This window comes from Pteronotus mesoamericanus, unplaced genomic scaffold (assembly GCF_021234165.1).
Source record: "Pteronotus mesoamericanus isolate MK-2021 breed Mesoamerican mustached bat unplaced genomic scaffold, CSHL_Meso_final scaffold_507, whole genome shotgun sequence".
Lineage (NCBI taxonomy): Eukaryota > Metazoa > Chordata > Mammalia > Chiroptera > Mormoopidae > Pteronotus > Pteronotus mesoamericanus.
In genome coordinates this window covers 11,961,405-11,974,510 of record NW_026555319.1, presented here as the reverse complement: position 1 = coordinate 11,974,510, position 13,106 = coordinate 11,961,405, and the positions used below count along the sequence as shown (strand labels likewise).

Sequence of the window (13,106 nt, the reverse complement as noted above, 5' to 3'; positions counted from 1 at the left end):
CTTTGTGCCTGACTGAGCACGATTAAGTAAATAGTGTGCTTTCTAAGTCCCTAATGAAGCATGGAGTGATGGGACACTTTGGTTATAATCAGCATTTCCAGACTAAATATTAGGATGGAAGCAGAGCTCATCAAGAGAAGCAGAGCCCTTTCTCTTGCTTCTTCAGCTACATTTTCTGTGGATTGTGAGGAAATTTTAATGCTGAAGCAAAACTCTTAGAACTTTTTTACCTAAGAACATTCTTTTCCTTCTATATGTCACTTCTGGAAGATTCGATGGTTCCTTCAACTAGGTTCATGCATTAAATGCAGGCACCTAACCCATTTTACTACCTTGGTTACTCATGCATGCAACACATTTCTTGAGTATTCACCATGATCACTTACCAGGCAAGGTCATTACCTGGCAAGGTGGGAAAGGGTGAGGAAAGCAGAAACTGCTATGAGACCGAAAACCAAAGACAGCAAAGACAAAGGATGTGGCACACAGGGCTGGAGCATGGGCTCTGGAGCCAAACAGACCCTAGTTCAAATTCTGCCCAGGATGCTTGCTGTGATGGTCCTGAGCCCACAACTCAACATCACTGTGCACACAGGCAATGGCAGCACCTGTACTTCCTAGGGCTGCTGTGAGGATTAAATGAGTTAATAAGGCCCTCAGAACAAGACTTGGCATATACAATCAGTGCCCCCAAAACGCAGAGACAGCACACAGTGCAAGGGTTAAGAACATGGGCTCCCAAACTAGAACAGACTCTTCAAGTCCTGATTCAGCTACACATCACCTGTATGACCCTGGGGACTTTCACCTAACCTGTCTGGGCCTTAAGTTTCCTCACCTATAAAATGGAAGTAATAACACACCTGCCCTTGCTGAGTGTAAAGCGTTTAAAATAATGCCTGGCAGAAGGCTGGCTCTGGACTAGTGCTACCTGTTGCTATTTCAAGGAAGCCACACAGTCTATGTAACCAAGGCCTCGCTGGTACAAGCCAGGTGCTCAAGAAAAATACAAGTGTCATGAGACTACCTTCTCACTGTTCAAGATTGCTATGTCCAGGAGGGCTCTCTAGGAAGATGACCTCTAAGGACAAAGAGGAATCTGGCAGGAGGAAGAGGGAAGGAAGGCAGGGGATGAGGAAGGAAATCAAAAACACAGATGCATATAGCAATTTTCTAAAAAATGAATGCCCCAAGGAGGCTGGCTGAGCAGCTGACAGGAAAAAGGCCAGAGTAACAAAGAGCACAGGCACAAGGATTTACAGCAGGAGGAGAAAGGGACTGGAAAAGCCTGTGAAATTAAATGAAAAGACGATGGAACGCTTGCCTCTGCTGGTAAATAAAGGTGGTGTTGTTCTCCACTGTGGCTGTGGAAAAGAGCCGGCAGAGCTGTAAGTCTTTCCACATGAAGCACACACACCCCATGATCGGTGCCCGCTGGCCCTACTCACAGGCCTGTCATTATGTGGCTCTTTGCCCTTGTTAGGACTGTCTGCTGCTTCCGGGCACTGGCCTTCCAGTTTGAACTGAAGAGGTCTTGCTTTCTGCAGCACCAGGACAACAAAGAGCAAAAGTGCCACCCAGTACGAGTTTAGTGTTCTTGTGTGCAACTTGGGACCCAGCCTGGTGTGGCAAAACAGGCGCTGGCCTGGGAGTCCGAAGATACACGGGCTCCTGGTCTCCCATCAGAGCTGGGACAGTCATTGGGCTAACTGGACATGTTAGCATTAAAAAGGGACTTCACAGCCCTGGCGCTGCAGCTCGGCTGGTGAGAGCACCCTCCAGATGTGCCAATGGTGCCGGGTTTGATCCCTGGCCAGGGCTCATACAAGAATCACCCAATGAGTGCAACGACAAGTCAATGTCTCTCTAAAATCAATCAATAAAAAGAAATAAATTTTTTTTTTTTAAGGGACTTCACTCCTTGGAGCCTCAATTTCCTTGTTTGATACTGGGGACAGTGTCAGCTCAGCTTCCTAAGGGGTTACTGGCAAGGCCAAATGAGCTAAAGCATTTTGCACATGCAAGCGCTACCTTAATGTGAAATACTCAATAGGGTGACCTCTGACAAAACTGTCACTCCCTAGGCCTGTGTTTCCTAACTTGTAAAATGCGAGATACTTAACTTTGCTGGTATAATGATTCCGTATAATCATGTACATAAAGACTTAAAAATAGCACTTGGGAAAAAAGTCCCTATTATATGTTCATTACTTTTCTTGCTGTTGTTACTATGACTACTATGACCCCTATGTGTTTTTAAGTCTATGTATTTTTAAGAACTTCATAATTTCTTGGAATGAGTTTTATCTTCAAGTTAATTCAGCTCTGTACCCAACAGTCTCATTTATGTCCAAAAAATCACATGTATGGAGGCTGTAGTTCACACCTAGGCCAATTAGCACAGATGAGGACAGCTCTGGTCTCTAGGCAGGTCCATTCGCTTTCTCTGTTCCTTGGCTACAGGCTACAGTACTCTAATGCCCAGCCGCTTTTTCAAAAACAGGCAGTGAGTAGAGAGGAAAACAGGTATTAAATATCCTCCACTGTGCGAGGGTGGGCATCTCAGCCCAGCAGGGGACTATAAGCTCTATCTTCCTCCCAGCCTTGATTTTTCTTTTTGTTTTTTAAATAATAATGTGTGTTCCTGAAATTTTCTATTTGGACAACACATTACTATGGCAATGTTTTGTTTTGAAAGAAAGGAAAAAACACAATCAGTTCCAAGGGCTTCCAGATGAAAAAGTGAATCAATCGGTGAAAACCCATCATGGTTCTGGGAGAAAAAAAACAACTTTAGGCACATGTTCAGGAACTATTATCACCACCATCCTTTTCACATGTGAAATTCTGAACATGAAAAAAGGGATAGCTCAAGAGAACACTTCCAAGAAGAAAAAAGGAAAATTAAGAAACTTAGGCTTCTCATGTAGTAATTTTAAAGTACAATTTGTTTGATGGTTTTACTTCTCAAACACAGTGCAAAGTTAAAGCATGCACAGTGTTCCCAGAGACTGTTTCCCTATTTTAAACACCCATCATGAACTTGCTACTGGGCTAGGCACTAGAGTTACAGCCATAAAAAGGGCTATTCCCCAAAAAGACATATTTTTTAAATGCAAAGGAAACCAATTCCAAAGGGAAAATGAAGGAAAGTGATGACTGTAAGAGACAGGAAGAGGCACACAGATTCTGTAGCAGCTGCAGAGCTGCACACCCCAAGGGGTAGGATGCACAGTCATGACATTCATAAATGAACCATGACATTAAAAACATTAGTTTTGGGAAAATCAAGAACTAAGAACTGGGTTCTGGCCTGGCTGGTGTGGCTCAGTGGATTGAGTGCCGGCCTGCGAACCAAAAGGCCGCAGGTTGGATTCCCAGGCAGGGCACATGCCTGGGTTGCAGGCCAGGTCCCCAGTAGAGGTCCTCGAGAGGCAACCACACATTGATATTTCTCCTCCTCTCTCCCTCCCTTCCCCTCTGTATAAAAATAAATAAAATCTTAAAAAAAAAAAAAAGAACTGGGTTCTGATTTACCAAGGCTATAATACCCCACTGGCAAGTGGCCCAGGTGTAACATGTCCAAAAAGGAAATGACATGAAGCCCCGCTGAAGCTCTGAGAGGGACAGGAATCCTGAGGAACGCGCTCTCATCGCCAACTACAACATCACCGCCATTTTAATTTGAAGACAAAAACTGTATAGAAAAATTTACAGCAGAAGCAAAAATGTGTCAAATAGGGAGTTTCTGTTGATTTCCCCAGAAGTGTGAGACTGATTTGGGAGAATGGAAAAGTGTCCATTAAGCCTGATGATTTGGGACTGTGCAGAACATCTAACCAGAGACAAATAAGAAGACACCTACTCTGCTTCAAAATCTTCCCCTTTCCCAGACTCTGCAAGAAACAACTGTGCAGACCCACTGAATTAGCCAGTTTTTAAATTTGTTTGATTACTATCCTGCAGATAAGGGACAGGCTGAATCAACACCATTCACAAAACTTAATTTGGCTACTCCCTGTATTATTTAAAGCACTATTCTTTTCCCAAGTGCAATACTAGTAGCCACAATCTCTAAAACTCTCTGTGAGAAGATATCGTTGGAGAAAAAAACTTACAGTGCCAAAAATATGGAAAACCTAGAAGTGAAGTGTAGTTCCTAGGAGGAAGGTTTTTGTATTTGAATTTGCTGGAATAAAACATCACTTCGAATGGAAGTACATTAAAAGTATTGATAGTTCCTTAAACACACATTAAAGCACATTTAATTATGCCAACATCATTTACGTTGAGGCTGCTTAAAGAAGCCATCTCTGAAAGACAAAGGAATGTTCCATAAGGCTGGCGTTCCTTCTCCTGAGACTGCAGTCAAAGTGACATCACTGTCATGAAATCAATGCTTGCAAAATTAGCAAATCAATGCCTTAAATGCTTAGGGCTTGATGGAATTATCCCATAAATATAAGAAGCAGTTTTTTTTATTAATCCTTTTACAGTTCATTTCATAAACCAGTTCTATTGTATTTTTCCTACTGAATATTTGCTAAAGATATTCTTACACTGTGAATTCATTTACAGGTACATATCAAAACTTACTGCAAAAATAACTAATTATACATTTATACCTCCCGTGACCCCCCCCCAATGTCATTTTCATCATGTCATTATTATCATTATCTTACATGTAAGGTAACTGAGACTGAAGGCATTTACGTGACCCACACATGCTCAGAACACCCAGTCTCAGGCTTTTCTCAGTATCGTTTCTCTGCTAGAAGTAGGCTTTGCTATAATATCTACTATTTGTAGCTCACGGGTCGCTACCAACAGCCCAGGCTAGGGAAACCACAGAGAAGTTCTCTGGTTTTTGGTTGTTCTTTTTTTTAAATAGGTGTTGTTTGAAACCATTCAATCTATTGTACGGTGTTTTCTTACTTTCTGGAGAACAAAGTGGAAAATTAGGTATTAAGAAGCAGGTGGAGTAGGAGATGATCGACTATTTCTTTAAAATTTCATTTCACCTGTTAGGCTATAAAAACTTCTTGTAATTACCCCCAAAATATTAACAAAGGGTTTGGGGGACATTAAGTGATTAAAATCAGTGCCATTCTTAAGAGCTTAACAAAAACTAGGAGGAGGACTTATCCCAAAGCATTACATATTATTTAATTTACAAAATATTCACTGGTGATGCCAATACGAGCACAATGTTTGAATACTCTGGGAAGATGGCAGCATGGTTTTGGCATCTTCCCAAGTCCCTCCATAAAAACACAGAGCAAGCAGATAACAAAACCAACACCCAGGAGCAGCATTTACACAAAACTAGGTGATAGTCCCCAAATGCAAGCCAGTGGAGAAACCTCACCAACAGCAAGGGAACCCGTGTGTTCCCTGCCTCTGTGGGGAAAAATCACAAGGCATCAAGGAGGCGCCTCACCGACCTGGGAAGAGCAAGCCACCACGAGCGCAGCAGCAGAAACTGGGAGAGGTATTGCCCTCTCCAACAGCAGGGGACTGTACGGACCTGGAATAGAGAGGTGGGAAGGGGCCAGAGCAGCCTAGACCCCAACTGTCTAAGAAACCAAACAGAGAGGACAGGGCTCCTTTCCAAGACAGGCCACACATTGAGGAGAAATTTTAAGGACTAGAATCAAATCTAAGCGGGATAGAAATAAGGGACAGAAGAATGAGAAAGGCCAAATAAAAGCAGACCAGAAAAATCTCAGAAAGCAAGCTACCATGTTTCAGAACACTACCTGAAAATGACAGAAGGTGGAGCTCTGTGAAGTTAGAACAGATAGATGAACCCAGCTGTTGGAAGAATCTAACACTTACCTATACAGTCTTGCCACAAGGTTCAAGCCTGAATCTAATCACACTTCAGGATCCAGCAGCCAATTTGCATGGAATTCAGAGGAGGAGAGGTATGTTGAACTGCACCGTAAGGGTACAATCAGCAAATCTACACTGTTGAAAGATACAGGTCAAAGGGCAGGCTTCTTTAACAGATATCAATACACTGATAAGGACAAGAAAAGGATGGAGGGGGATCACAAAAAACTTAAACGATATTTCAAGTTTTTAAACCTTGGAAGACTAAGCTAGAGTGTCTAGAGATGCACACTTGAATGAATAAAACCATAAAGAAAGACTTGGGTCCTGGACTGTTTCCTCCTAGAAAGAACAGAGGAGGCCTACCCATCATCAGAATAAGCAAAAACATGAGCCTCAGGGACCAGTAACAAAGCCTGGAATGTGCACACTTATGGCAGGACCTTGAGCAGCCTGTCTCAGACCATGAGGCAATCTTGAAGGCGGAAGCCAGCACTAAGACAATGCAGTGAAAGGCACCAAACCGAGTAGAGCATGATGAGGCCTGAGTCTCTCTTCTAGGCTCCAGAGCAAAACAAAGTTCCTGGGCTCAGAGTTGCTTTCCAGAGAGTAAGATGGACAATAAACAAACCAGGAAATACATAATATAAAAGATGCAATGAATAAAAATGAATTAGGATATGGACTACAGAGAATAATTGGGGTATCTTTTTTATGTTGGTCAGTCACGGGAAGTCTCTCTGATGACATAGCCAAATGGCTACTACAGTTCTGAGTCTCAAATTGTATGTCATTAGGTATTTATCTCAGAGAAATGAAAACATGTATCTACAGGAAAATATGCATAAAGCATTAACCACAATAGCCAAACCAGGAAACCACCCAAATGTCCTTCCGTAGTGAATGGCTAAACACACTGTGGCACACCATATCATGGAATACTTCTTAGCAATAAAAAGGAATGAACTATTGAGCTGGAACACAACAACTTAGATGAATCTCAAGGGAACTGTGCTAAGTGGAAAAAGTCAATCTCAAAAGGTTACATTCTGCATGATTCTACTCATAACATTCTTGAAATGACAAAATTATAAAGATAAATAACAGACTAGTGTTTGTCCTGGTATAGGAACAAAAGCAAAGGAGGTGACTATAAAAGGACGGCATCAGGGATCATCCTTGTGATGGAACTGTATCTTGACTGTGGTACTGGTCACATGTGATTCTACACATATGATAAAAATTGCATAGAACTAAATACACACACACACACACACACACACACACACAGAGTGCATACAAAAACGAGTGAAACCTGAATAGGGTTAGTGGATTACATCAATGTCAATTTTCCAGTTGTGATCTTATGGTGTCCTTATGCAAGAATGTTACCATTGGAGGAAAATGGGCGAAGAGTATACTGAGTTTCTATTATTTCTTACAACTATATGTGACTCTATAATAATCCCAAAGGATTATCTTTTAATAATAATAAGATTAAACTATTAATAAGAAGTTTAAAAACATTTTTTTTCTGCAAAAGAAAAAAGGAAAGAAAAGGCAGGCAAGGAAGTGAGTATTAGAAAAGCTGGGATAGTGGTTACCTTTAGGGAAGGAGGGGACTGTGACTGGGATGGGACACACATGTAATAATAAATCACTTAATTCACTAAACTTTACTGTGTTTTATAATACAAAAGTTGTTTGTTTGTTTTTTAAAGGGGCAACATGACCAATAATGCTAGAGACAGAGATGGATGAAACCTGCTTTTTCAAGAGAGGTTAAGGCTCTCAGTTTAAGATTTTGGCATTAGGTCAAAATACTGTTCCTTTCCCTTAGCAAAATATGTCTGCGACCATTAAAATGATCAATTTAGCAAGGCACGTTAAACAGAACAATTCCTTTTAACAGCAGCATATTTCTTTAATATGCTCTGGCTGCCAAAATTATGAGATCACGGGAGGAGTTATCCTCAGCCAAAAGCCCATGAGGAAGAATGAGTAAATGTTTAAAAGATACAATTCAGGAATTAATTTGTGTTTATGTAAAATAATTTTTATTAATAAAGGCTTCCAAACAATGTTTCTAAATCTGGCTCAGTCCACAGAAAATGAAGAGGGAAATAAAAGCAGAGGGGCTCTCGCAGCCCCCCACCTGAGGTGTGGGCGATGGCCACCTGACAGGGGTGGCCCCTGCCCAGCGCAGGGCCTAGTTCAGCGCTCCCCATCTGTGCTGCCCTAACCTTTTCAACGCATTCTGAGCTAGGGTTAAAAATTGACCCAATCAATAATTATATTTTAAGACTAAGAAGAACGTAATCCAAAACAAGAAGCTGTATATTAAAAAAGTACCCCAAAGCCTTGTCTCATACATAACCTACTTTTGGAATCCAAATGAGGAAATATAAAGAACTTACTTTAAAAACCTTTCAAAATGTTTGGAGAGCTGCATAAAAAGGAATTTCTTAACCAGGGTCCCCTAGACAGAACACACCTTCTGACATTAGCTTAGAAAGAAGCACTTGCAACAACTCTTTACTATCTCTTCATATCTGTTACATACTGCTTTTTATCCTTTATATTCCTTTGGGGTCTTTATTTCATTGTAATATATAATTCTTGGTAGCAGTTTTTTTTCTCCTTTTTTTTCTGGGGTGGGAGGATGGTTCACGTGGTCCAATGGTATTCACTGAATTACTGGAAAGTCATGTCAGTTTCTCTAAAATCTTCCCATGGAACCCTCAATAAGCATGTACAAACACAGTTATAACAAAAGAAGAAAAAGGACAACCTCTTGATATACGGGCTTATAAAAGGCTTATCTGCTGTTAAACTTTATTGTCACTAAATCCTGCATAATCCAATGGACAAAACCACTCTGATTTTGTGCTTTTTAAGGGCGCGCGCGCTCTCTCTCTCGCTCTCTCTCTCTCTCTCTCTCTCTCTCTCTCTCTCTCGCTCTCTCTCTCTCTGAACGCAGTAGATGAGTCTTGCCGGCTTGCCTGCATGCCACACCCTGGGAGCTTACCATAACCGTGCAGTCCTCTGACCCGCTGGCAATGACCTGATCGTTATGTGGGCACCAATCTATGTCAAGCACTGGTCCTGTGTGGCCACACACTGTAGGGTAGGATTTGTCAATTCGACCAGTCTGAAAGTAGAGAGAAACAATTATGTAACATCAACGCCACAGAGTTCGTGTTTTCTCAGATCCATTTCTCCTTTATTACCTCCACCCGAAAGTCTCCCTTCATATCAGTTAATGTCAACCAGTAAGAACGGTTAACTTAAATTTTTAAAAATAGTTACTACGGGTGACACTCCACCAAATTAAGAATCCAAATTTCTTGTATCACAAAGAGTTTATTTAATCAACTCCATTAATAAACACAGCAAGAGAATACAAAAGACTCTTACCAAAATATTTTTCTATGATAACCAAATTATAAATTGTATGTGTTTCTACTATTAAAAAAAACTTGGTTATTATTCAAAATGCAAAATATAACTTTTAACCCCCCTCCCACCTTCTTGTCTCCCTAAAATCAATTAATTTTTTTTTAAAATTTAAAATGCTTTAGCTATTGCTTAGGGGCTAAAGGACACACTACATTTTAATGTCTCAGTCTCTCTATCTTCAGTCAACAGAAATGTCAGCGGGACAGTATAATTAAATTAATGTCAACTTAGACCTCATCCATTATATAGCTCCACATCTCACTAAGTAAGAATACAGTTTTTAATGTTGGTCATAAGTTACCATCATAATTGGCTCATTTTTTAAAGATATTTCAGTTTTACTTATTTATCTACCTACCTACCTATATGTTACAATTTGCTCGTGATACACATTTGGACTAAAGAAGCTGATCTGGCTTAGACCAATTTTGTGTTAACCAGGATAGATGCTGTTATAACAACAGCTGTTCAAAAGCTACTTCCTTTTTCAAACAGGTTAATGTCAGTCCATGCTGAGGTACCACATGCTCTTAACAGCAGGCGAACAAAAAGGATCCACTGCAACACAAACTGAACCCCCGTTTGTTGTTGTTGTTCTCCTGTTATGGCAAGACAGCACAACACTGGGGCAGGGTTCTGGGCAATATTTCAAGACCAATAAATTCTATGATTTTGCCACTTTAACTTGGCTGTGGAAATCCCCAGAGAATCAGTATGCTAAAGTACACAGACCATCAGCTCCAGAGTCAAAGAGACAGGGTTCTAATGCAGGTTCTACTGCTTACACAGTGAGTAACGTTAGGCACGTCATGTAATCTCCCTGAGCTTCAGATCATCACCTGTAAAATGAGTAACAATCACACTTATTTCCCAGGGCTACTGTGAGGATTAAATGAGATAATCTTTTTAGGTAAGTCATAACTTAGTATTACAATCACCTGTACAAGGGAATGTAAAAAATCTAATTCTAGGACCTAGAATATAGTAAATACTCAATAAAAAACTACTGTCACTTATTATTAGTTCTTTGAGCACAGTATGTTTATTTACCCCACCCTTAAGAATTACAAACATGTGTTATTTTTGCACTTGAAGGGACCAGATGGTGGGCTGAGTGTTGGAGATAGAGAAGTGAACAGGACAGCCCTATCCTGGCTGAGCAGGGAGTCCAGAAAGAGGAGAGAGGACATTTAAACCAATAATTACAGTGTAGCCTGAGACGTGCTCCACCAGGACAGGCACAAGGGTGGCACAAGGGACACACACAGAACGGCACTGAAGCAGGGTGTCAGTCCTTGGGGAGGCTTCCCACAGAGGAAGGTTAGTTCTAAGTTTAGGTGTGGAGATGGGTAGACCTGTCTACAGATCTATGGTCTGAGTTTTTTCACATGCTTTCCCCTGCTTTCTCTTGCAAAACTAATTAAATCCACTTCAGATCTTCTGAACTACATCTCCCAAAAAGGAATTCAGATAAGAAAATGTCAATGAGCAAGCAGAATATTATACAGAAGCTGGGTGTTACAAGAGGAGCCACACAGCTCGTACACAGCAAAGCACCAACAGCTGACAGCCAGGCCGCCCGGGCTAGAGTTGTGGCGCTGGCATTTCCTAGCTCTGTGAAATTACTTCATCTCTCAACCTCAGTTCCTCACCTGTGGAATGAGAACTTCACTGTATAGTTCAGTCTTTAAGAGCTGATGTGAGGATTAACTGAGACGACAAGGTCAATTTATTTGGTACTGTCCCAGGACTTGCAGTGCTTAATCAATGTGACCCAGAATTTAACAACTGCCGGAACCCACTCTCCCACAACCCTGACAGTCTCCTTCCTCAACAAAGGAACTGCCACCTAAGCACCTGAGCTAGGTGGTGTTACCTCACTCCCGTATCACATCCTCGCCGATACCACGCCAGTGCCCCACCCCTGGGGCTGCTGCCCCAGGTAATGTTCTAGTGCTCCTGCTGCTGCTGGTGGATTCACAGGTGTCACTTTATAATAGTACTATTAATATATTACTATATCATGTTACTATTGTTATTATTTAATCTATAAATACTCTTTTGAATGTGTGGCATTTCATAATTTAAAACATTCTGAGACAGGAAGGCCAAGATGAGATCTGACGCACATTTAAATGTACATTCCAGGGAGACAGAATAAAGAGAATGGAAACTGAAGAGATAATGGCTCAGAATTTTCCAGGTTCAATTAAAGGCATAAATCTTCAGATTCAAGGGGCACAAGTCCCAAGTATAGTAAGTAAAAATAAATGCACATCTATTGGCATCCTAATGCAATTTAGAACACCAAAAACAAAGATAAAGTCTCAAGAGCAGCCGTAGAGGAAAGACAGATTACCTACAGAGAAGATAATTAGACTATCTGTGGGCAGATTTCTCAAAAGCAATTACAGAAACAAAGACCCGGAGGGGATGTAAAAATATACACCGGGTAGTTATACTAGAACAAACAGACTTTAAAGTAAAATGCATTATTAAAGATTAATGTCACATTTTAACATTTAAAGAAACAATTCTCAGGGAAGCTACAGTTACTCTAAACTTTAAACTCATCTAACTACATAGCTTCAAAATTGTTAAAGTTAAAACAGACAAAATGCGGACTAAGAAATGTCCAAACCCGTAGAGAATTTTTATGAGTTTATTTTAGCCAAATTGACGACATGTCAGAAAGCAAGATCTCAAATGCTCCAGAGAATGCCAGGTTTGCATCTTTTATACATTTGGAATTAAGGAGGGAACATAAGGAACATTACTTGAATATGGGAGAAAGCCAGGCAGGGCAATCTCTATGACTGGATTACAGGGTAGTTAACAAGATCATGTTAATCATATGGTTTGTGCTTCTGAGGGGTCTGAAAAAGAGACACTTAAAATGTGTTAACGGAGATGCACAGAAACAATGGACGGGGCTTGCATAAGGAAAATATATCTTTTTACCAGGGAAGTTACAGACCTGAGGCATGACTACCCACCACGATCTGCTCAGTTAGGAATTATGACCACATCACCCTGTGAGATTATCTTTGGTTAGATTTATTAGCCCCTTTTTTCTCCACAAGCACTATACGGAGGACTTAGAAATTAAGAGATTTTAATAAATATTTAAGAGATCAAGCAGACAGACAAAATTAATATAAATATAGAAGACGGACAAGAGTAACAAGCTTGATCTAATGAACATACACAACCCTGTAGCCAACATTTAAAATACATGTATGTTTCAAGCAAACATTAAACATTTTTTTAATGATTAGGACACCACAAAACTGAAAAAATACCAAGGAAACAATATCCTGTAGAGCATGTTCTGAGTCTAATGCAATATAACTAAAAACAAAAATATAAACCAAAAATCTCTGATGATTCTAAAAAATTTTAAATACAATAAATAATACACACAGAAAATGTTAATAGCCAACAGATGTTTAAACTGATAATAAACAAATACATCACTGCGATACTGTGATTTAAAAGATATTTGGCCATCATCCATACTCTTGGTTCATAGCTCCCAAAACCCTTAAAATTTCCTAAGTGTTGAGAGTGATAAAAGTGTCTCTTGTTATGCCAATGAGGTTACTTTGGGATCCCAACCAAGTATGGGGACTAGTCCTCTGGAAACCCAACCATGTGATTAAAGGGTTGGAACTTTCAGTCCCACCCCCTGGCCTGTGAGAAGGAGAGACAGGCTGGAGATTGAGTTCAACTGCCAATGGCCAATGACTCGGTCCGCCATAACTATGCGATGAAGCCCAGGAAGACTGCAGGCTGGTCTCTTGAGGAACACG

The 13,106-nt window shown here is 40.6% G+C and overlaps 1 protein-coding gene across 2 annotated transcripts in view; it reads right to left on the bottom strand.

The window, feature by feature from the left end:
• CORO1C (coronin 1C) overlaps positions 1-13,106 on the bottom strand; it is a 69,784-nt gene that overhangs the window by 14,522 nt on the left and 42,156 nt on the right. For both annotated transcript variants that reach the window (XM_054594374.1, XM_054594373.1), the window contains one exon: positions 8,864-8,986. In XM_054594374.1, coding sequence (XP_054450349.1) covers positions 8,864-8,986 — 123 coding nt within the window. The remainder of the gene's footprint in view (positions 1-8,863; positions 8,987-13,106) is intronic.